This window comes from Coturnix japonica, chromosome 5 (genome assembly GCF_001577835.2).
Source record: "Coturnix japonica isolate 7356 chromosome 5, Coturnix japonica 2.1, whole genome shotgun sequence".
NCBI lineage: Eukaryota > Metazoa > Chordata > Aves > Galliformes > Phasianidae > Coturnix > Coturnix japonica.
The window spans coordinates 21263955-21283708 of NC_029520.1; the positions used below are offsets into that span (position 1 = coordinate 21263955).

The 19754-nt window shown below is 38.2% G+C and overlaps 1 protein-coding gene across 13 annotated transcripts in view; it reads left to right on the forward strand.

Moving 5' to 3' along the window:
- Positions 1–19754, forward strand: part of PHF21A (PHD finger protein 21A) — a 119839-nt gene that overhangs the window by 21864 nt on the left and 78221 nt on the right. For 9 of the 13 annotated variants that reach the window (XM_015864375.2, XM_015864376.2, XM_015864387.2 and 6 more), the window contains 4 exons: positions 7926–7966; positions 12024–12158; positions 16296–16328; positions 18241–18327. In XM_015864375.2, coding sequence (XP_015719861.1) covers positions 12105–12158; positions 16296–16328; positions 18241–18327 — 174 coding nt within the window. In that variant the 5' untranslated portion in view covers positions 7926–7966; positions 12024–12104. Of the gene's footprint in view, positions 1–3857; positions 3879–7925; positions 7967–12023; positions 12159–16295; positions 16329–18240; positions 18328–19754 lie in introns of those variants that run through there. The other 4 variants (XM_015864388.2, XM_015864385.2, XM_015864386.2 and 1 more) reach the window with 2 other exon arrangements.

The following is a 19754-nucleotide window of genomic DNA, read 5'->3' on the forward strand; positions in this document are numbered from 1 at the left end:
AGAGAGCTTCTGTATTCTTTTAAGTACTTTGCAGTGTCATTAAATATAGATCATGCAAATGTACATTAGGAGCAAAATTTCACATTTATTCTGTATGTATATGAAATTGTTTCAGTATATGCATTAAAAATAAGCTAACAGTTAAGCTGAAGAGGTCAACTTCTCTTAAGAACTGTGGCAGACAGGATGTCTGGACATATACTTGTTCCAACATATTGATTTGAAAGTTGACCCACAGCAAAAACTTTACAGGTTGCATGTGAATATATCTAAATATTTTCTCAGTGAGCCTCTTACCCAGTCTGTTAGCAGAAAGTAAACAACGACAGAGTTGTTGTCTTCAGTGCTCTAGTGATGATAGTGATGATGGCTCAGTGACATAGCAAGATTCAGATACCTCTTTTCTGAGTCATCCTGTAGATCATCTGGGCTCAAAGTGAAAAGAACAGGTTTATGTCACTGGATGATCAAAAACGAACTTGCCAGCCATACTTGTGACAAGGTGGTGAAAGTGAAAGATGACTTCTGATTGCAGCAGTTTAAAACAAAAGTAAAAGCAACAAGGTGTGGCTTTCGTACTTGGTGTACACAGGATAGGAGTTGCGACTGCTGAAGGAAGGAAGAAGGTGCTCTCATTTCTGCCCCTCATCCAGTGCTTCAGCTTGTGCTGGTGCTCCCCAGACCTGTCAGTGACTTGTTCTGCTTCCTGCAGTGTGACACCCTCCCTGCCCCCAGAAAGGAGGGATTTAGCCATTGGAGCAGTGTGAGGGAGGGAGAGCTGGGCAGATAGATCAGTTGCATGGGGGAGTGTGCCAGCTGCAGGGTAAGCGAAATGAAAGTGGAGAAACTGAAGGATGGCCCATAAACTCTAAGTAGGGCTGGGATTTACTTAGACTAACAGTACATCAAGGGGTTTAATCTTTCTTCATGCATGCTTGAAGAATCAGTCTGTTAGCAGGCTTCAGGGGCACACTGAGAGGAGCTTTACTGAAAGTACAGTATCTGATTTTTGAAACCGTTCCATAAATATAGAAGTATAAGAGATTATCTGTTGCTGTGAGGTACCCTGCCATATAATCACTAATCACAATGCATCTGAATTTTGACTGTTTGCTTCTTATAACTTATGTACCTAGCTTCTGTCTGATATTTGTGGTAGGGTAACATCAGTGGAAGCTTGTGTAGCTAATCTCCATCCATCTGCTGCTGAGAGTCTCCCTGTTGCTCCTTGTGATTCTCACCCTGTGATGCTTTAAACTCCAAATCCTTGTGATAGCAGAGCTCATCTCTTTCTTACCCTGTAAATGTGTGCTAAACTTCTTTGTTGAGCACGTTTTACCCATTCCAGTTTGCTGTTCATTAATTTTAAAATGCCACGTATAATTGCCTGTTTCCTGTCGCACACAAGTTGACGTTTATCAAAATATATTTAATGCTGATCTATTCCCATAACTGATATCCTCTTTAAGTAGTTTTCACTATACTTTGTAACCATGGAAATGGTGTACAGGCGATATTTATAAGGTAGGAGAAAAACAGGGTGTCTAATGGGACCCCTGCTGTTCTGAAATCTCTTCGACGGCAACAAAAGTCCAGGCTCCTGGGATTCTGTATAAATGTAATAAGTCTTCTGAAAAGAGGAGTGATTTTTTTTTTCTATAAAATATGTATTCACTTTAAATAAATTAATTCGCATGTTCCTGTTGAACGGTCCTTTAAAAATTCATGTTCTTTTATCTCTGTTCTCTAAGTTTTGTAATCTTGAAACTTTGCTCTTCATCAGAATGCCAGCTCTAAGAAAACTTTAATTGATTTGCAGTCACTGTGCTGACACTGAAACTGAAAGTTAGCTGGTGCTGCTGGTTAATGCTTCTTTTATGTTTTAGCACTTTCGCTGCTGCTTCCCTAAAAGCCGTGCTGCTGAGCAGAGTTTTTCCTCCCCTGAACTACAGTGGGAACGTGTAGTGTGATGGGGAAGAGGGTAGAGGGACGATTATTTCTTCTTCTTGACTTTTTTCTTTTCTTTTCTTTTCTTTTTCTTTTCCCCTCCAATTTTATTCCTCATCATTATTATTCTGCTCTAACTTTTTTCACTTGTTTGGCATTTCCCCCTGGTGGCAGATGGAGCTAACAGCACTGTGTGCTGTGGAAATGGCAGGCCAGAGTCCTTGAACAGCCCTTTTTTGTGGTTGAGCTGCTAGCTGTTTTTCTGGTTGTTGTTGTTATTGCTTGATTCTGTTTTTTCCCCTGATGACCCCCAGGAGACCAACAGGACTCAAGGAGCAGCTCGCCCAGGCGGGGGCTACACGCACCCCCAGCTGCCCCCTGAGAAGCGCTCAGCGCTGCCAGCGGTAGCCGAGATGCTGCCAGTTTTGTTTCCTGCCCACAGCCCTGCAAGCACTCCCCGGATCAGCTCCCGTTGTACTCTGGACCTCTCCCAAAACTCTTCTGCCTCACTAATATGTAATTCCCGCAAGCCAGTTCTCTCCAAGATAAAGTGGGTTGCTAGAAAAGGAAAAAGGCTGGCACTCAGTATGAAATTTTTCCGTCATGTTTCAGTGAATAAAACGGGAAGTTGGAGATCCCACTGTTCTTAATGGAATTGGAGAGAAAAACACTACAATAAAAACTGGAGCAGTTTTCTTAATTTTTCTCCTTGCTGTATCTTCAGTTATTAAAGCAATTACTTGGATTACTTGGTATCAAACTCTGTTCTTCCAAGAGAATAGTTTTCTCTGCTCTTTGCAATACCTTCGCCCATCCATATCCTTTTCCCAAGTAGGCTTCAGACATGGGACTATAAAAGGAAGGCAGAAACCTCTCTACCAGGGGAATGAGAATTTTCTAACGCACCTTGAGAAAATCAGATGATAATGATTTTTCTAGACGTGTTATCTAAAAAACCAGTCAAACAAGATGACTCCAAATAAGGCCCCTCTGGAATTGTTCTTAAATGTTGAAACAAAACTGTGTGGGCTGTACAGCCAGGAAGGCAGATCCTTCTAATGTGGATTTACCTTCCATACACCTGAAGGAGGAAAAAGATGGATACTTGGTAAAGGCTTTGAAAGTTTAAAATAAAGTTTTGAGACTACAAAAAATGTTATTTTAAGGGTGAAGACAGTTTAATTGATAAGCTGTATTTAAAATGAGCAAAAATGCCCGATTCCAACTTGATGGGATGTCGTAGAGTGCAGCAAAAATATCTAGAATCTGACCCCAAAGTTGTCTTTAAGATTTGCATCTTCATTTTTGGGAAAATGAAGTAAAATTCCATAACTACTGGCTTCTTCAATGAGAGTTTTGGTTTTTCACTGCTGATAACCAGAAATTTAGTCTTAATTAGAAGTGGGGCCTCCTTTTGATGTGTATGTAGATAAACGATGCCTCTTGAGCAGCAAAGAAGTTTACCAACGTACAAGTTGGGGTAATGCAACTGTACGTGAGCAGGAATTTAGCCGTGCTGCACTGAAGGTGGTTTTGTGTTCAGCTGGAAGCAGTGATTCACTGAGCAGAGGGAGGCTTCATGTTCTTGGTAGTATTGCCGTGGGCACAAAAACAAGAGCTGTATTTGTGGTAACTTCTTGAATGTTAGGAAGGGTTATATGGGAAATACATGGGGCCCTTGGTAGCTGTTCAGGAAGAACTTTTTCTGTTCTTACCTGTAGTCATAGGTCAGGAGGACTTTCTGTAATTCTCTGGCTTAGTTTTATTGAGGGTTTTTTTCTCCTCTTAAAATCATGGATGCCTTATTTATCGTATGGAAGGATGTACTAATGCAGGAGATTTGTTTTGTTTTTTAGATGGCAACATTTTACCTGTAAAGGGGAAATGTAGATGTGAGCAAAAAGTGGGAGGCTGAGTGTTTTATTTTAAAGGTGGGTTAAATGGTTGATCTTTGATGAATGAATCTATGCTAACTTTGTTCTCTTTCAAGTGGCTTTAGAATATGCATCTCTGATTTGAGAAATACACCGAGAGTATTTGAAGAAAAGGGTGTTGTGTATTTGTGTGCGGGTTAAATGTTGCAAAGCCACGTAGCTTATGGATCTGCTCCACTTGATGGTTTTCCAAACTGTTTTAGAGAAAGCAAGTCAATCAATCCCCCAACCAAATAGGCTTTTGGTGTTTTAAACTCCAAGTTGTGCCCATTCCATGGTATGGACAGAGAGATCTGATTTAAGAGCTTGCTGCCTGCCTGCCTGGTCCATGCTGCTGGGGCAGGAGGTGTGGTTTTTGTCATGGAAGTGGCAGCACCTATGTAACTACTGGGATATTTGGAATGTGAACACTCAGTTATTAAGTTATTTAAAAGAGCTTGTGTATCCCATCTGTGCTGTGGTTGGTCTGTCTCTTCCTTGAGGCTATAGAAATCCTGTCCTTTTAAGGAACATAAAGTTTTCCTGTTTTTAACTTGAAAATCACTGTGAAGTATCATATATGACTTGTTACTCTAGAATATGCTGATAGCATTCTCTGTATATGGGAAGCCTTTCTACTAAAGGAAAAATTATACAGTTGCTTGGAAGAGTTTGCATATAAAGACAGAGGAGGGTCGGTCAGAGAAGATGAAACATTCTCTATGCAGTGTGTTTTTTGGGAAGGGTGCTGAGGTTTAAGCTTAGTATTATGAAGCAATGCTCTGAATCGTGAGAAGATGTCAAAATTTCCTTTGTACAGAAGCCAGTCATTTTACATCAGTGTCCGTCCTGTGCTCTGAACAAGTTAGAGGTCCTGTTGGCAAAGAAAAAAGAAATGATGGGATTAAATATCAGTGTGGTATGTAACTTTGATCAGAAACTTTATGTATCCATGGTATAACAGTGCTGGTTTTCAGAGTTAGGAAAGATTCTAACTGGAAAGGGCTAGAAGTATTTGTCCATATCTTACTTCTTTTCCCCAAATGAGTCTCTGGTTACAGTAGCATAAGCATTATTGTATAACTTCAAGACCAGCGTCTGACTGATGTGACCAAACATTTTAATGTACAGATACTTAGCATTAACTATTCTTAGATCTACAGGTGCTGTTTACAAAAGCATTTAACCATCATGTGTAGCTCTTTTGAAATCCTCAGGGGCTACCAAGCCTTGCACGCAGGAGTTTTGTGTTTTAACTTCTCTCTTTATTCACAGGTTTCAAACAGATTAAAGTTGATCTGCAGAATATGATTGTTTTGGTAATAGCAGTGTATTTTCCCTTACATGTGTTGTCTAGAAATGCTGAAAAGGTTAAAAGCCTTTATTTTAATCTTTTTATTACTTCAAGCGTGTGTATATATGCGTATCAAAATTTGTTTGGCTACAAGTGAAGCGTTTTCTGGAAATCATACCAGAGTGTAAATATCCAGAGCCGTTGTGTAGGAAAAGGAGCTGCAAAAATAATGCTTCTTTTTGTATTACATTACAAACTCAGAATAATTCAGGTTGGAAGGGACCTTGGAGGTTACCTGGTTCTACCCTGTAGCTCAGAGCAGGGCCAGGCTCATAGTTACCTCAAATTGCTAAGGGTCACATGCAATCAAGTCTTGAAAATCTGGTTTACTGACTTAAAAATGTGACTTGCTACTTTTTATTAAGATATTTGGACCAGTTGGGTGCAGTTTAATTAAAGTAACAGCTAAAAAACCCTCTTCTTTATTAATACGAGTGATTGCGAGCTGTTTAATTTTAATTCTCTAGTGTGTTTTGTAGTGAGAGTTAAGAGACGGTGCCAACTTGTGTATGTCTTCTTGCCGTGAATGAGAAATAATCTAATTTGCTCAATAGAAGCAGATTCTATCTGGTATCTTTTCCATTAATGCTCTTCTGGGTTGGCTTCGATAGTCTTGTTGACAACTGAGGTTATATGGATTTAGTTGGTCACAATCTGTTTTTTGGCAAGTTTTTGATTTTGGGTTTTGAATTTTCATGCTCCACTGACTCATTAGGGCTTTGTGAGGCGCAGTTGAATTCTACTTTTGAAATAAGCCACTGGACTGACAGGTCCTTAATTTCAAAGCAGTGACTGTTATTAGGAACGTGCAAGCTGTGCTGACACCTTTGGTATTGCTACTTGGGTTCTCTGTTGCCAAGTGGAAGTCTGTTAGCTATGGAAGCTCTATCCCCTGAGGGCTGGAATCTCTTTGTGCAATAGCCCTCAGCTGTATTGAGTTAGAGCCGTCCTGAGCCATGTGGTAGACTTAAGGATACATGAATGTATTTATTAAGAGGAAATTAAAGGTCATGCTCAGCGCTTACTATTGCTAGAGAAAGCTGTGCCTTCAAGGTAGATAATGATGCCCTGTAGAGAACATTTGTCTTGACCATATTTTCATCCCTACTTGCTATCACTTTTGACTAGACAAAAGTGGCATTATTTCTACATCTGCTGCCTTAAAAATTACTAAACTTTGTTATCTGGAGATTGTTTGTATCAGACAGGCAAATGTGGGAAATCTGGGCGGTTTTCTAATTAATTTACCCTTTTCTTGTTCTTCCTTTTAAAGAAAAAAGAAGTCTAACTGGCATGGATGGTAGAGTTGTTTCAGTGAAGGACTTATAGGGGTTCAACTACCGTGCAGAGGAAGAGATATTTATGCTATTGATGACCTGGGATCAAAACCAAAGAAGGTGGCATCCCACCTCACATTTGAGAAGTCTCCATGTCTCTACATGGGAGGTGATAGAGGTTGAACCACTTGACAGCTTATTGTAAGGGCTAGTGCATAGGATGCTATAAAAATATGAAGAGCGATGGAAAGTCTGTTCAAGATGCTTGGGATTAGCAGGCAGGGATATTTGCTCTTTGTTTCTCTGTTTAGGAAAACTCACCGGTACCAGCATAAGTTTTTATACAGCTCCCACTAGTGTACTACTTATGAGGAAACCCATTTTGAATTTGCCGTAGAGCTTAGATAAATGAGAAACCCATGCAAACTGAGACTGAATTTGTTCAACAGATACTTTATTCTTTAAGTTGATCCTCTGCTAAATGAAGCAGAGGTGCCAGGAAAAACCCAGTACTTGCATGAGGGCGGAATTAGGTTTTGTATTTTCAGAGCATGGGCTGCGGCTGTTCCTTTGCGTGGCTGGGGCTTCAACCCAGTTCTGCAGTGATGTGTGCAGATGGAGACCTTGCTATAAAGGTCTTGCTGACTGTGGGGTCAGAGCTTAAAATAGATGGATATTCTAGTATTTTACTAGAAAATGGGAGTATTTTGAAGGTTTTTTTTAGCAAATAAATTGAGCAAATGAGGTATCGTTTATATTTTAGCTATCTTTTTAGGAGTCTGACTCAAGTTTTTATGATTCATATGAGGATGATTTAAGTAGTACCCAACCTCTCTGTGCTGCTAAATGCTCTTCCCATATCGCAGCATATCGGGTAGTGTGTCTTCTCGGCCTCTGCAGTTCATGACCCAGCATGTTAGCTTAAACTGTCATTGATTTTGGTTTATGCTCGTGCTCTGGGCTTTGAGCTCTGGTGGCTGGGCTGTCACACCACCTGGTTTGCTGTATTCATGCTGCTGAACCTCGAGCAGGAGGTGGGCACGTGCCTGAGGTTGGCAACCTTATCACAGTGAGCTACGACAGCTGGCAGGGCTTGTGGCTTGGATCTTCCAGTGATGGAGAAGAGTTGTTTCCTGCAGGGAAGGCACACAGACCTTGCACAGAACTAGGGAAGCTTGTACCTGTGATCTCTTATTTGCCTAATGATAGTGATCAGTCAATATTTTAATCCATATTAGAATCAGAGGTCTCCTTGGCTTTCCTCACTATGAGAAAGAAGTTGTCTTTCCAAGAGTTATTTTATACTTATTTTCTGTATCAATAAAAACAGGAAAACCCCAAAAGACCCCAAATTTTCCAAGTCTTTGAATTTTCTTTTTCAGTTTCAAACGTGTTGGTCATATCATTTTTTATTTTCTTTTTCCTCTTTTGTAGGACGGGGTAGAAACCTGAAGGGAATAACTTCCTCAAAACTGGTAAGTACTTCTTTCCTGAGCTGGGATGGTTTACCTAAGCATAGCCAATATAAAGAGCTGGCATCCATTCCTGGAAAAGTTTGATGCTTACTGAAACTGAAATCCTATCTATTCTTATGTTGAGAAATTAGATCTTAAAAAGTAAACGTTACTGATGGAAGCCTCAGTCCTATAAATAAATTCACTGCAGGGCTGAGATTTGGACCTGAGAGTCTGTAAGTACAATAGACATTTAACTTTAGCTATCCAAAAATATATATTTTTTTCTGTGCAATGTGAAAAATAAGTTTATCTGAAGGGATTTTGAGTGCAGAAAGACTTTTGCTTAAAATCCTGAATTATTTAGTTTCCCTCCATATGCAGAGCAGTAATTAATAGCTTTTTTGCGCGTCTTTTATATTTTAACATGTGCATATGTGTATATAAGTCACATTGTACTTTCCAAAATAGCCATAGTTTAAATATCTTGATGATATTTTAGGGTTTTTGCAGCGGATTCTATTTTTCTTTTTTAATAGAGATAATAATAGAGAAGCGCTAATGCACTTACATGACTCAAGATTCATTCAGTTTCTGAATGTTTTTGTATAAACATGCAACCTCCAAGCTGCTTTAACTGAGGTGAATAGTGGCACTTTATCTGTATGAAATTGAGGCGATCACATCTGAAATACGGGATTATTTCTGACAAATTTGTGCCAGTGAGAAACTGACTGGAGGACCGCTGTCTCCAAAGTTGAAATTAATCCAAGGAGTGTCAAATTTATGTCTTGCTGTCAGTGTTCTTCCTGGTTGAGGCTTGAAAGTGTGTCTGGATGTGTAAGAGATGCAAGTGCTCCTCAGTCCTGTTTTCCCTTTGGAAGCCCCTGCTTCTAGCGCTAACGAGGCATTTGCATGTTTTAGAAATGAACGGGATGAAGGCTGTTTGCAGACCAACCAGTCCATGCAATTTCAATCACCGACAAGAATTTTAATTAAAATAATAATTTTGCCATCAGAAGAGTAAAGTGGGAAATGGAATACATTTTATGATTAATCCAGGGATAATTTTATACATTCTAGAAAGTGATATTGTAGGTAGTTCATAATGCTGCTGGTCATGAGCTATTACATCTCCCCTGGAAGCTGAGTCTGAAGGAATAAAAGCTCAAGGATATTGAGGATTTTTGCACTTAGGAATGCGTGACCACTAGTCTGGGTAGATCTGCACCTGCTTTTGAAAGAAGTGCAGGTAGTAGTTAACCAGCTGCCCTTTAGATGTTATTCTACATAAAAAAAACAAACAAAAGAGCTATCTAGGATTTGCCAGATATAAAGAATGATCACTTTTTTTTAATTAACACTGACAAAATGTTCAGGTGCTTCAGGGGAATTTCAGCCAGGGATAACTTGGTTGTTAGAGGAAGGCTGCAAGTGTGTTTTCTGCAGTGCTTTATGCAACCACATACACTTCCTTTTTATAAATTGGCAACTTGACTGATTTTTAGAAATGATCATCTTATGTCTTATTTAATGTGTTCTCCATACTCCCTCCCACCTGTAATGGGTTGGATGCTCGGGATGTTTCAGAACCTCCTAATAAATTCTTCATAGCCCTTTGCCTGTTTCCTCATATTTAAGATGATGGTGATGTGTGCCTCAGCTTGGATGCCATTCCAAGTATGTGGTATCTTGTCTGTGATTGAGCACAGTTCCCAGTAATTGCCAATCCTGGGCCTTTTTTACAAAGGAGGACAGTGGTGCTGCTGGTGACAACTGCAGCAGCTGGCAGAGAAGGTGATGGCACAAGACCATTCCTTACTGTGCAGGCTTTGCTGATGAAGCACTGTTCATTTCTCCTCCTTCCATATGGAGCACCTGGTTTTTGAAGAGAGAATGTTGTTCCCTATGCTTAATATGTCCTTCAGTGCAACCTTGCCTGCAGAAGGTAACTGGAAGTAAATGATACTGCAAAAACGAGTTGCTTTGAGTCTGTAATGAGAGCACTGGATGAGGGGATCCATAAAATGGTTTGGGTTGGAAGGGACCTTAGAGGTCTGCTCTGCTATGCTATGGGCCAGCTGCTCAAGGTGTCTATGAAATGAAGTTGTATTATTTTTTATTCATTAATGGTAGTTGCTTAGGCTTTGTGTGTTGTGGAGGAAGTACTACATAATTTTAGTACTGGGCTATACAAGCGTGTGTTAAAATAACGTACATTTCTGATGTTCTCTGAGATGACTTTTTCTTCTGTTTAGAGTTAGCATGTAGCTGTAGAATGATACTCACTGTTTATCACGAGTGCTATCTTGTGCATGGGAGACTCACTGAGAGAGACTTTGTTCATGCCTGCCTGAACCTTTACCTCAAAATGGAATTTCCAGGGCTTATGAAATACTTTTTGCCTCAGCAGTGGGCTCCAGTTTTCATTAGTCACTCTCCCACGTGGTTTTCTTTAGCATGATTTCTTTTGAAACTGCAGTGATGGGGACTTAATGCACGCTGTAGTTCTTGCCTGTGACTGGAGGTACTAATCCAGGATTCTGTTTTCTCATTAAGGTTTGTGGTAATAGAACAGGGAACTATATGTAGTTTGTGTGTATCCCTTGGTACAAATTACAATTTTATGGAGAGCGGTGCTGCAAAGGCAGCCGTTTTAGCTCTTCTGGGCCACACGTGGGAGAGATCCTTGCAGAAGGTCATTCCAAGTGTTGTCTCAAAAGTCTGATCAGGCCTTTAAATAAGTAAATTTAAGGTGCTGGCGAGTGGCGTGGAGAAAGAATGAGCTGGAATATAATGCTTTTGTAAAACCCTCAGTAGTCTTCCTTAGTAATGCAATGCTGTTTGCAAAGAGAAGCAAGGCTGGCTTTAAAACTGCCCAAACAGGAAAAAAAACCCAAACATTATTTTCAGGAACTTGGACTCTTCCAACACTTCGGTATTCACTGTGCATGGGCAACATCAAAAGAAAATTCTTAACTTAAAGAATTACTCTCTTCTCGTAGTCTAAGTGCCTAATCTAAGTTGTCAGTAGACTTTTGACAGTTTGAAGTCCCATTATCAAGATCTGAGCTGACAGTACCTGTGTGGTAATTGTGAGCAGTTTTCCAAAGATGAAAATTTAGAAGTACTTTAACACTCCAACAGTTCTTTCATGTGCGATGTCTGTATGGAAAGATTGCTGTATGGTAGTTTCTGACGCATTTTATGCTTATGTATATAAATACATTGCAATACAGGTATCTTTAGTCCAATTTTTATACAAGTTCCATTGAGTTTTGAGCATATTGGATAAAGGTGGGAATCTTGATCCTGCTTTAGAATCTCATACTTTAAATGTATTTCTGGACAAAAATCTCTTGTCCAGCTTTAGAGGCTTCTAGAAATACTGATTATAGTGTTCTTCCATCTCAGAGGTTGGGAGGACTCAATTTTTTGAAGTACAATTAAAGATGGTGAATTTATGCTTACTAGAATTCCACTAGAAACAGCAGAGGATTTAATGCTTTATGTTTTTCAATACAATGTGTTTTCTATCTTCTGTTCCTTCAAAATAGAAGGTGACTAACTCAGCACAAACTTTAGGCACTGTTTTATTATTATGTTATGTTGTTGTGTCTAATAGCACACAGACCATCCCATCTAAATAGCTCTAAAGTATCATGGAAGTATGTTAATGCTGTACATACCGTTTAACAATTTATTGTCATTTGGGTTGCAAATTTATTGTCTTGCCTATGCAGATCTTTATTTTTTTAAACATTCTTAGTGGTTTTTTAGTTTATTATGCAACTGCAGTGAAATATTGGAAGGAAATAGTTGCCTGCAAACTAAGATAGAGGACAAGGATGTCAACTCTGGGGTATGTGAGAAGCAGTGCATTTGGCTAAACTACACCAAGGAAGGCGTTCTATACAGCTCTTAATTAAATGTCCTGTGTTCCCGTGTGTTTAGGGTAGGAAGCTGTAGCTTAATATAGTTCACTGAATTCCTGTTTTTTTTCTTTCCTGTTTTTCAAGCTGACTTCTGTCTTTTACTAACTAATGCAAAACTTTTTTTCTGTTGTTTGTTTCTATAGCACTGGTGAGGAGAGGAAACCAGGAACTAAAGGCACTGGAATCAGCAAAGACATATCTAGAGAAAGTGGAGAAGGTAGAGAATGGAGCTGCAGACTCTACAGGAGGCTCTGAAAGTGGAAATTCAGGTTCACCAGGTAATTTGTATTCCTTCTTGCTTTATATTATTAAGTAATAGCAACATCAGTATCTCTGATAGCACTACAACTAATGGCATTAATAGGTAATACCATGACAGCTATGATAGTAATTGTTTTGTAAGCTTAAAATTGCTTTAGGATTTCGTAGTTTCTGTTTTTTGACCCACCACCTGTTGTTGTTAGCAAATGTAGAAAAATATACACATCAGGCTGTGGGTGGGGATTTTTTGGGATATATTTTAGCAGTGATTAGAAAAAAAAAAAATTCCGAAATAAAACTGTGTTCAGTAGCTTCTGTCTGGAAGGATTTTCTGATATTCTACAGCTAATTCCAATGTTAAGTTGGGAAGGGAACTTTTCAAGCAAATGTAAGAAGACGTGAGCATTTTAAATAATTCAAAAATGTTTGAAGCGGAATAGTTATACTCTGTAAACCCAGGGTAACATTAGATTTATCAGTGAATCATTTTCTAGAGACAGTTTTCCAAGTATTTCTCAAGCATTTCTTTCAGACCCGTGAAACTCGCAGCTGTTACACAATGGATAAAAGAAAGTTACAGTTGTACAAATTTTGGAAAATATTTCCAGGTTACCTAGAACACTTGTTTGGACAAGTCATCAGATGACTTGTTCACTAATTGTTGCGGTGATGAGCATAGAGCAAGAACTTGAGTGGGTGGATGAGTTAGTTAAATGAAGTTATGTCTGCTTTAACAAAGATAAAACTTGCGGTTGAGGAGAAAAATGTTCAAAAAAACTGTAGGTTAACTTCCGAACTAAAGACAAGTGTTTTGCTCTCCTCAAACTCCAAGGCCTTCAAAGCTTCAAAACAACCTTTTATGGAGGTAATAGAATTCAGAAACTACCCATGGCATTGATGTAGGCATTAAAATAGTTAAGGCCAATAAGTAACCTTTTCCAAATGTTGTCTGCTGTATGGCGAGCAGAATGGTAGTCATGACTGTGTTAGTATAACAGCATTTATCTCTCGCGTGTTATCTTTATTTCCCTTTACTCCTAAGTTAATGAAAAAAAAAAAGAGCACAAAACTTTAATAAGCTTTCATATCTGTTCACAATAATGATGAAGAAAAGGAATGAAGGTCAGAAACAGTTGAAGGCTACTACTTTTTTTTTTTTTTTTTTTGATGACATAAAAGATATTTTGGTCTCACTTGCTTTTGCTGTGGCCAGCCCTCATGAGAAGTGAGATCTGCACTTAAATCAACTTCAATTAAATTTTCTTTCAGAAGGTGCGACTGTGAGCCGTTATATCAGAAGATTGTTTACTTCTTAACGACTGTGTAGATTCCAATTACTAGGGTTAAACAAGTCTAAGCATTTACAATGAGAAATAACGCTTACAGCAACATGTTGGTGCTTCATAAAGTCTTCTTGAGCTGCTTATAAGTGGTTGCTGCTCTGCTGCTCAAATGGCCACCAACATAAATGTTAACTCTCTTTTGGCACAACCAAAAAAATCTCAAAATGAAACGTTTTAATGTATTGTATACATTTCAATTCTTAAATTTAGAAGTACAATATAGCCTTTCTTTTGGCAGTGCTACAGAAGTTCTGCATAATTGACTTCCTTGTCTTCTTTTACTTATCTAATTTTTTTTCTAAGGGTGCTTGGAAGATAAATGTAGTCACATTTTGTCCTCCTCTTGTACGTGGCGGGCAGGCGTCTGTGATGGAGCTTAGCTCTTTTCTGTGTGAACAAAGTCTCCCAGCTTTTTCTCCTTGATGCAGCATGTCACTTGTCATGACTGCTTACGTAGCTGTAGAAAGTGATGCTTGGTATGACTGCATTTTTGTTTGTAGAATTGCTCCTTATTTCCTGCCTATTCCCGTTCACTTTCAGAACTCTAACACTTTGATGCTCCGTATTTGACAGAGCGCATCTTAAGCTACCAAATTAGGTGTTTAGTTCTTTAGCAGAAGATCCTTAAGGGAAATCTGTCCAGGTCACTTGCTATATCAGGGTACAACTTTAATATTAAGATGCCATCCATGACCAGCTGTGTTACTTGTCCTGAGAAGATGCATCAACTCTAAGTAGTTCATTCTGCTACTGCGTTGACTTAATTAAGGTTATTTTGAAACACTCTGCTCTTTGTAGTTTTGATCACAAGAGGTGTTAGAGGAACTATATTTAGCTATTCGCACAGGTGGGGTGGGCTTTGTGGACGGGTCTTTGAGCTGATGAGCAGAAAGAAGCTAAAGAATCCTTTCTCTTTTCATTTCTTAGCAAAAAGGTTTGTGTGTTTTTTAAAAACCTTGATTTTAACATATGTTTTTCTTGTGATTGGGATAATGCAGTACTGCATGCTCCATAAATAAGTTAAAAACTGTTTACAGCCACTAAATGTAATGTCTTGATTGAGACTGTACGGTAACTTTGTATGTGTAAAAAAACCTAACAGTTTTGTTTGTCAAACTCTATTATGGAACGCACTCTAATATGGAACACACTGAGGAAAACTGAGTGAAGCATGTGAGTGCAAGGCTAGTGTAGCACCTCAACTTCCCCTAACACTGAATGATGAAGCAATAATGTTGAGTGTAGATAAATGCCAAAGTGATGCACCTTGGAAAAGCTGTCTGTCTTACATCTGCAATAACAGACTGAATTAGCTATTAGCAGGCAGTTCTTGCAGTACAGACTGCTTGAATGTTGTATGGAGTTCTAATCCCCTTGTTTATAAGTGATGTAGAAGAATGAGAGAATTACAGGGAGCAGTGCTAAAAACGAGCAACGCAGTAGGATGATTGGGGCATGGGGAGACTCGCAATCTGAAATATGAAAGGCGTGAATAGATGTGGTATGAAAATGAGTAGAGAAACAGTCGAGAATGGCTTTCCATAATTTCACTTACTTTCATGTGTGCATTTACTGGAAGCAGGTTCAAAAGAAGGAGGTCCTTTTACATTAGAGCATTCTAGTTTAACTTTGGAACATATTGTTACAGAATTTGGAGTGTTTTCTTGAATTCAGAAAGTAATTAGAGCAGATTAACAGAAGAAAAGTTTGTTACTATCTGTTGAGCCTAAGATATCTTTCACTGAGGTCATCCAAGCTGTAAACTTCTGAAAGGTGGGAGACAACACTATGCTTGTGCAGTACTTCAACTGATGACCATGTTTGCTCTTGTCTACTATTGGGGCACATTTGTGTGTTATGCTTTTTCTGATTAATATCACATCTGGGCTGTGAAATGGAATGCATTTCAAAAAAATGCATTGGCCAATTCTGAGTTGTCTGAGTAATATTAATGCAGGTGGACATAAACATTTTTCTTGTTTGCTTTCTCTCCCTCACTCCTTTTCCTGGTACTGGAGAAGCAGTACAGATTTTGCTGTGTTCCTCTTTTACTTTCTAGGAACAACGTAATGTGATGAAATGTATCTGTAACCAAGGAGGAGATTTGGTTTGGGAGTAGGGGTGAGGGTGGTTCATTGCCTATTCATTCTGGGCTCTAGGTGTCTTCAGTGATAGCCTGATAACTCCCCTGCTTATCAACAGGCATTATCCTCCTGCAGCTGCTTGAAGGAAGCAAAGGAGAAAGAATAGTGAATGGTAATCTATTCACTTGGATGCTGAGGGCATCTTTTCTGCAATTATATCAATCTCTTTGACTGAGGGAGAAAAGTGGCAAAGACACTTCTGAACATGGATCTTCCATGTGGTACCAGCCAAGCCAACACACAGGCAGTCCCTTGGTACTGAAATGTTCTGTGTCTGAGTGTACAACCAGCTTTTGTGTTTGCAGCGGTTCTCTGTGATTCATGTTTCTTGTGACTGCAAGCAAAGGCGGCTGAAGTTCTAGAGAAGATGTGGCTGTGAGATGAGTTTCTTCAGATAGCTTAAATTGTCCTACAAAGGCATTGCTTTTTCAAGAACTGTTTTGGAAGAGAAGTGATGACTTAATGCAATAATCTTACTATGGTAATAAGAATGGGGTTAGAAACCATATATTTTAGATTCCTTATGGATTAGGTCTAGCAACTAAATACTATGAAATGTGTATTTTGGTGTCTTTCTTATGAAGATTCTCCAAAAATGTTGGTTTTGAATTGCTCAGTGGCATGCTTCGTAAGTCTTTATTTTATCTTTGCATCTCTTTCTTTCTAGAAACTGGTTGCCCAAATGAAGCAAGATCCGCAGGTAACTATCTATCTTGTATTGTTATATTTATCCGTAAGAACAGAGAGAATAACAGTGCATGAAGCTTGAGAATTTTAGATATTTCATCATGTTGTTCCATGTTAACACAATTTTTAGAAGAAAACCATTAAGAATGAATCTTTTAAACAAATGACTGCATTGTTCTTTTAAAGTACACACCAACAAACAAATGAAAATCCAACGAGACTTTTTGGAGCCTTTTGTCCCATTCTTAGTATTTTAAATCATGGGACCATTGCAGGCAATAATGCAACTCAAGTATTAAGTTTCTGGTTCTCCTGGAAGTGTCTCTTTACCAAATCTGCAAGTTCTAGATATAATTCAGGCAAGAAAAACACTATTATACAATCAGAAAGAGGATCCTCCTTCTAAAAAACTTTGTCTGAATGATGAACATTGCTTAAGACTGCATTCAGATTGCCTATCTTAATTATCCAGCTTCGGCACTGTGTTATCTGAAGCGTGGTCACTTGGTCTTGTGGTGTTTCAGAGCTACCAAAGCTGGATAATTAGGATCATTGTATAGACAGCAAAAGCTGCCTCTTTCTCAGTGGCTATGTTAAGAGACTTGGTTTATCCTGCACAGCAACTGAGTGCTCATGTTTGCTAAATGGGGAGTTACTTCAGGCTTGCTGGTAAGAGCTTCTGTCCCCATAGTAAAATATTATTGGAAAATTTACTTGCTAGAAATTTGCTTCTCCTCCTTTTTAGACAAGTCTGCTAATGATTAGCCTACAGAGTAGTTGGTTCTCTTTTCATGTCTAGTGAGATATGTCAGGGCTGCAAACAGCCATGCAAAGTTCATGGAATCATTAAGAGTAAATATGGTCACTGCCTCAGAGTTCTTAATATTCCGGGATAAAAATGAATAAAGTAGAATCTAGAGAAAGTGAGAATGATTAGTCAATATCCTGTTTTGCTGAGGCTGTGTTTATGTTAGACAAAGCTATCTCCAAATAACTGAGTTGGGATTATAATGCGTTTCAAAATTGTAGATGAATATAAAAACAGGGAAGTTGTCTTGAGCATGAAGTTCCTGTAACAATATTAGTCTTATGTTTTAGTGTTGTGTAGTACAGCAAGCGCACATAATCTAGTGTAAAGAGTTTATAACATAAATTGGGGGGGGGGAATAAAATTGCAGGGAGGTTTGCTTCCTTGTCACACTTCTTCAGAGCTTCACAGGCTTTAAACTAAGTGCGTTATTGTTTGGGGCTTGTAAAATTATTTTTAGTAGAAAAGAAACAGTCCTGGTAAAAATTGTTTTCTGACTGCATCTTTATAATGGTGTTTATTGCTTTCAAATCTTAAAATGCTATTGTAAGCAAAGTGCCGATATGAATGATGTGTTAAGGCAGATGTAATTCTCTTAAATGTAGCCTAAGGCATAAAAATATATGGAAATGAAGACTTAGGTATGTTAGCCTTCATTTGGCATGTGTGGCAGTTAAGATTTAATAGATATGGTTACTGGTGTTCAACGTAGTCAAATGTATGTCTTTGCATAAATAGCATAGATGAGCATGCTGTAGATGACGTACTATTGCATACAATATGACACTGTCATATTATATACTGACAAACATTTCTTGTTTAATTTGTAAACTTGATGGAATGTGAAAATGTGCTTTATGTTGTGGTGAGCACTAATGGATGTTTTAATGAAATCTGAGTTCCAAACTGAGCTGTCTCTCTCCGAGTGCTACAAAGGTCCGCTGATGATTTTTTGCACTCAGTAACTTAAGTAAGGCTTTGTTGAGCCTCTTGAATTTAATTGGCTGTACATCCAGTGGTGCTGCATTTGTAGTATAATATGCAAAAAAAAAAAAAAAAAAAAAAAAAGCCTTCCTGCTACTACTCTGTGTTAACAAATGGAATATCTTTCTCACAGATATTTTTTCTTTCTAATCAGAATGCTGATTTGAAGAAACAGCTTCATGAACTTCAAGCCAAAATCACAGCTCTGAGTGAGAAACAGGTAGGGAGATGTATTTTTAACACTCTCTTCTAAAGGCGCATCTTCTCCCAGCTTCTGTGATAACTGCTGAAGTTACTGAAGTGGAGAAAATAAGTATAGGCAAACAGGTGCTTTGGATTGTATTTGATTTCTCTCAGTGAAAGACACGATGAAAATTACAAGTCCATCAAGAAAGCAATTAATATAATCAGTGAAAGCTATGAATTTTTTCTTAATGTTGAAACTATTGTTTTTTTCATTCAGGGAGCTGGGAGAATGAAATAATTTTGTCACTTATTATATAGTTATTTTGAAACTTTAACAAAACCAAAACATCCTGCTTTAGGCAAATCTTTAGGTTCTGTTTTCCTTAGACTATACTATGCACTTATAAATAAGTATTCTGGAGTATTTCCTTGTGTCAAGACCAAGTAAATGTGTGTCGGTTATAGATACCTAATAGACAATTTGGAGTTATGTTACTTCCTTTTACCATGATAAATTGCATCACAATTGTCTTATATTTGCCATTTAGTAGTTCTCTACAGGTTTTATGTATTAGTAATAATTACAACTGTATGCTTTATAGCAACACTTTAGAACTGGAAGATGCATTTTGTGGGTAACTAGAAGAAAAGTAAATAACACTGAGACATCTGGATATTTGTTCTCATTTGTGTTTTAACAACAGAAAAGCATTCATATATAGAAATTGCCCCCAAATTAAATTGACTTAGCGGTCCCTGACTCTTATTGCTATTGTGCGAGTAACTAAACTGAATTAGGTTGGCTACTGGGGTCAATAGCTTACATCTTTTGAAGATGGGAGGCATTTTAAAATGTGTAAATAGGTTAAAAAAAATAAAAAAATATATATATTAGTTATGTGTCAATGTCACATCTAGATACCTACATACATCTGTCATTATCTGGCCTGCTTTAAGAATCCCTGTTTTTCAGTCTTCAATAACTGCCTTCCCTAATGAAAGGAGTAGATAGTGATAAACATTTGTCTAGAAACATTGTTTACTAAAAAACATTGTATGTTTTGGTTCTGGAACAATAAGTCTAGCAAAGAACATGTAAGGATAATAAAGAAAATGTTTTTTTAATGAGAATTCTAATTCAACAAAAACTGAGGTTTTGCTGTTGTGATGGCATGCCTCTCTTAAAGATGATTTATTCTCTGAAACCAGCATGAGCCTCTGCATGTGGTTGTGTTTCACAGCAGCTTCACAATTCTCTAGGAAGCTCTGGGGACCCATGATAATTTCAAAATTAGCTTGCCTTGATGCCATGAAGCAACTTATATTGACTACCAGTTCACATGATCAGCAGGGCCGGGCAGTGAGATAGTGGGAGATAAGTAAGAAGCACATCTTATTGAAACTTTTAAACTGCTTTATAACTTCTAAACTTGCATTATCAAATACGTATTAGTTTATACA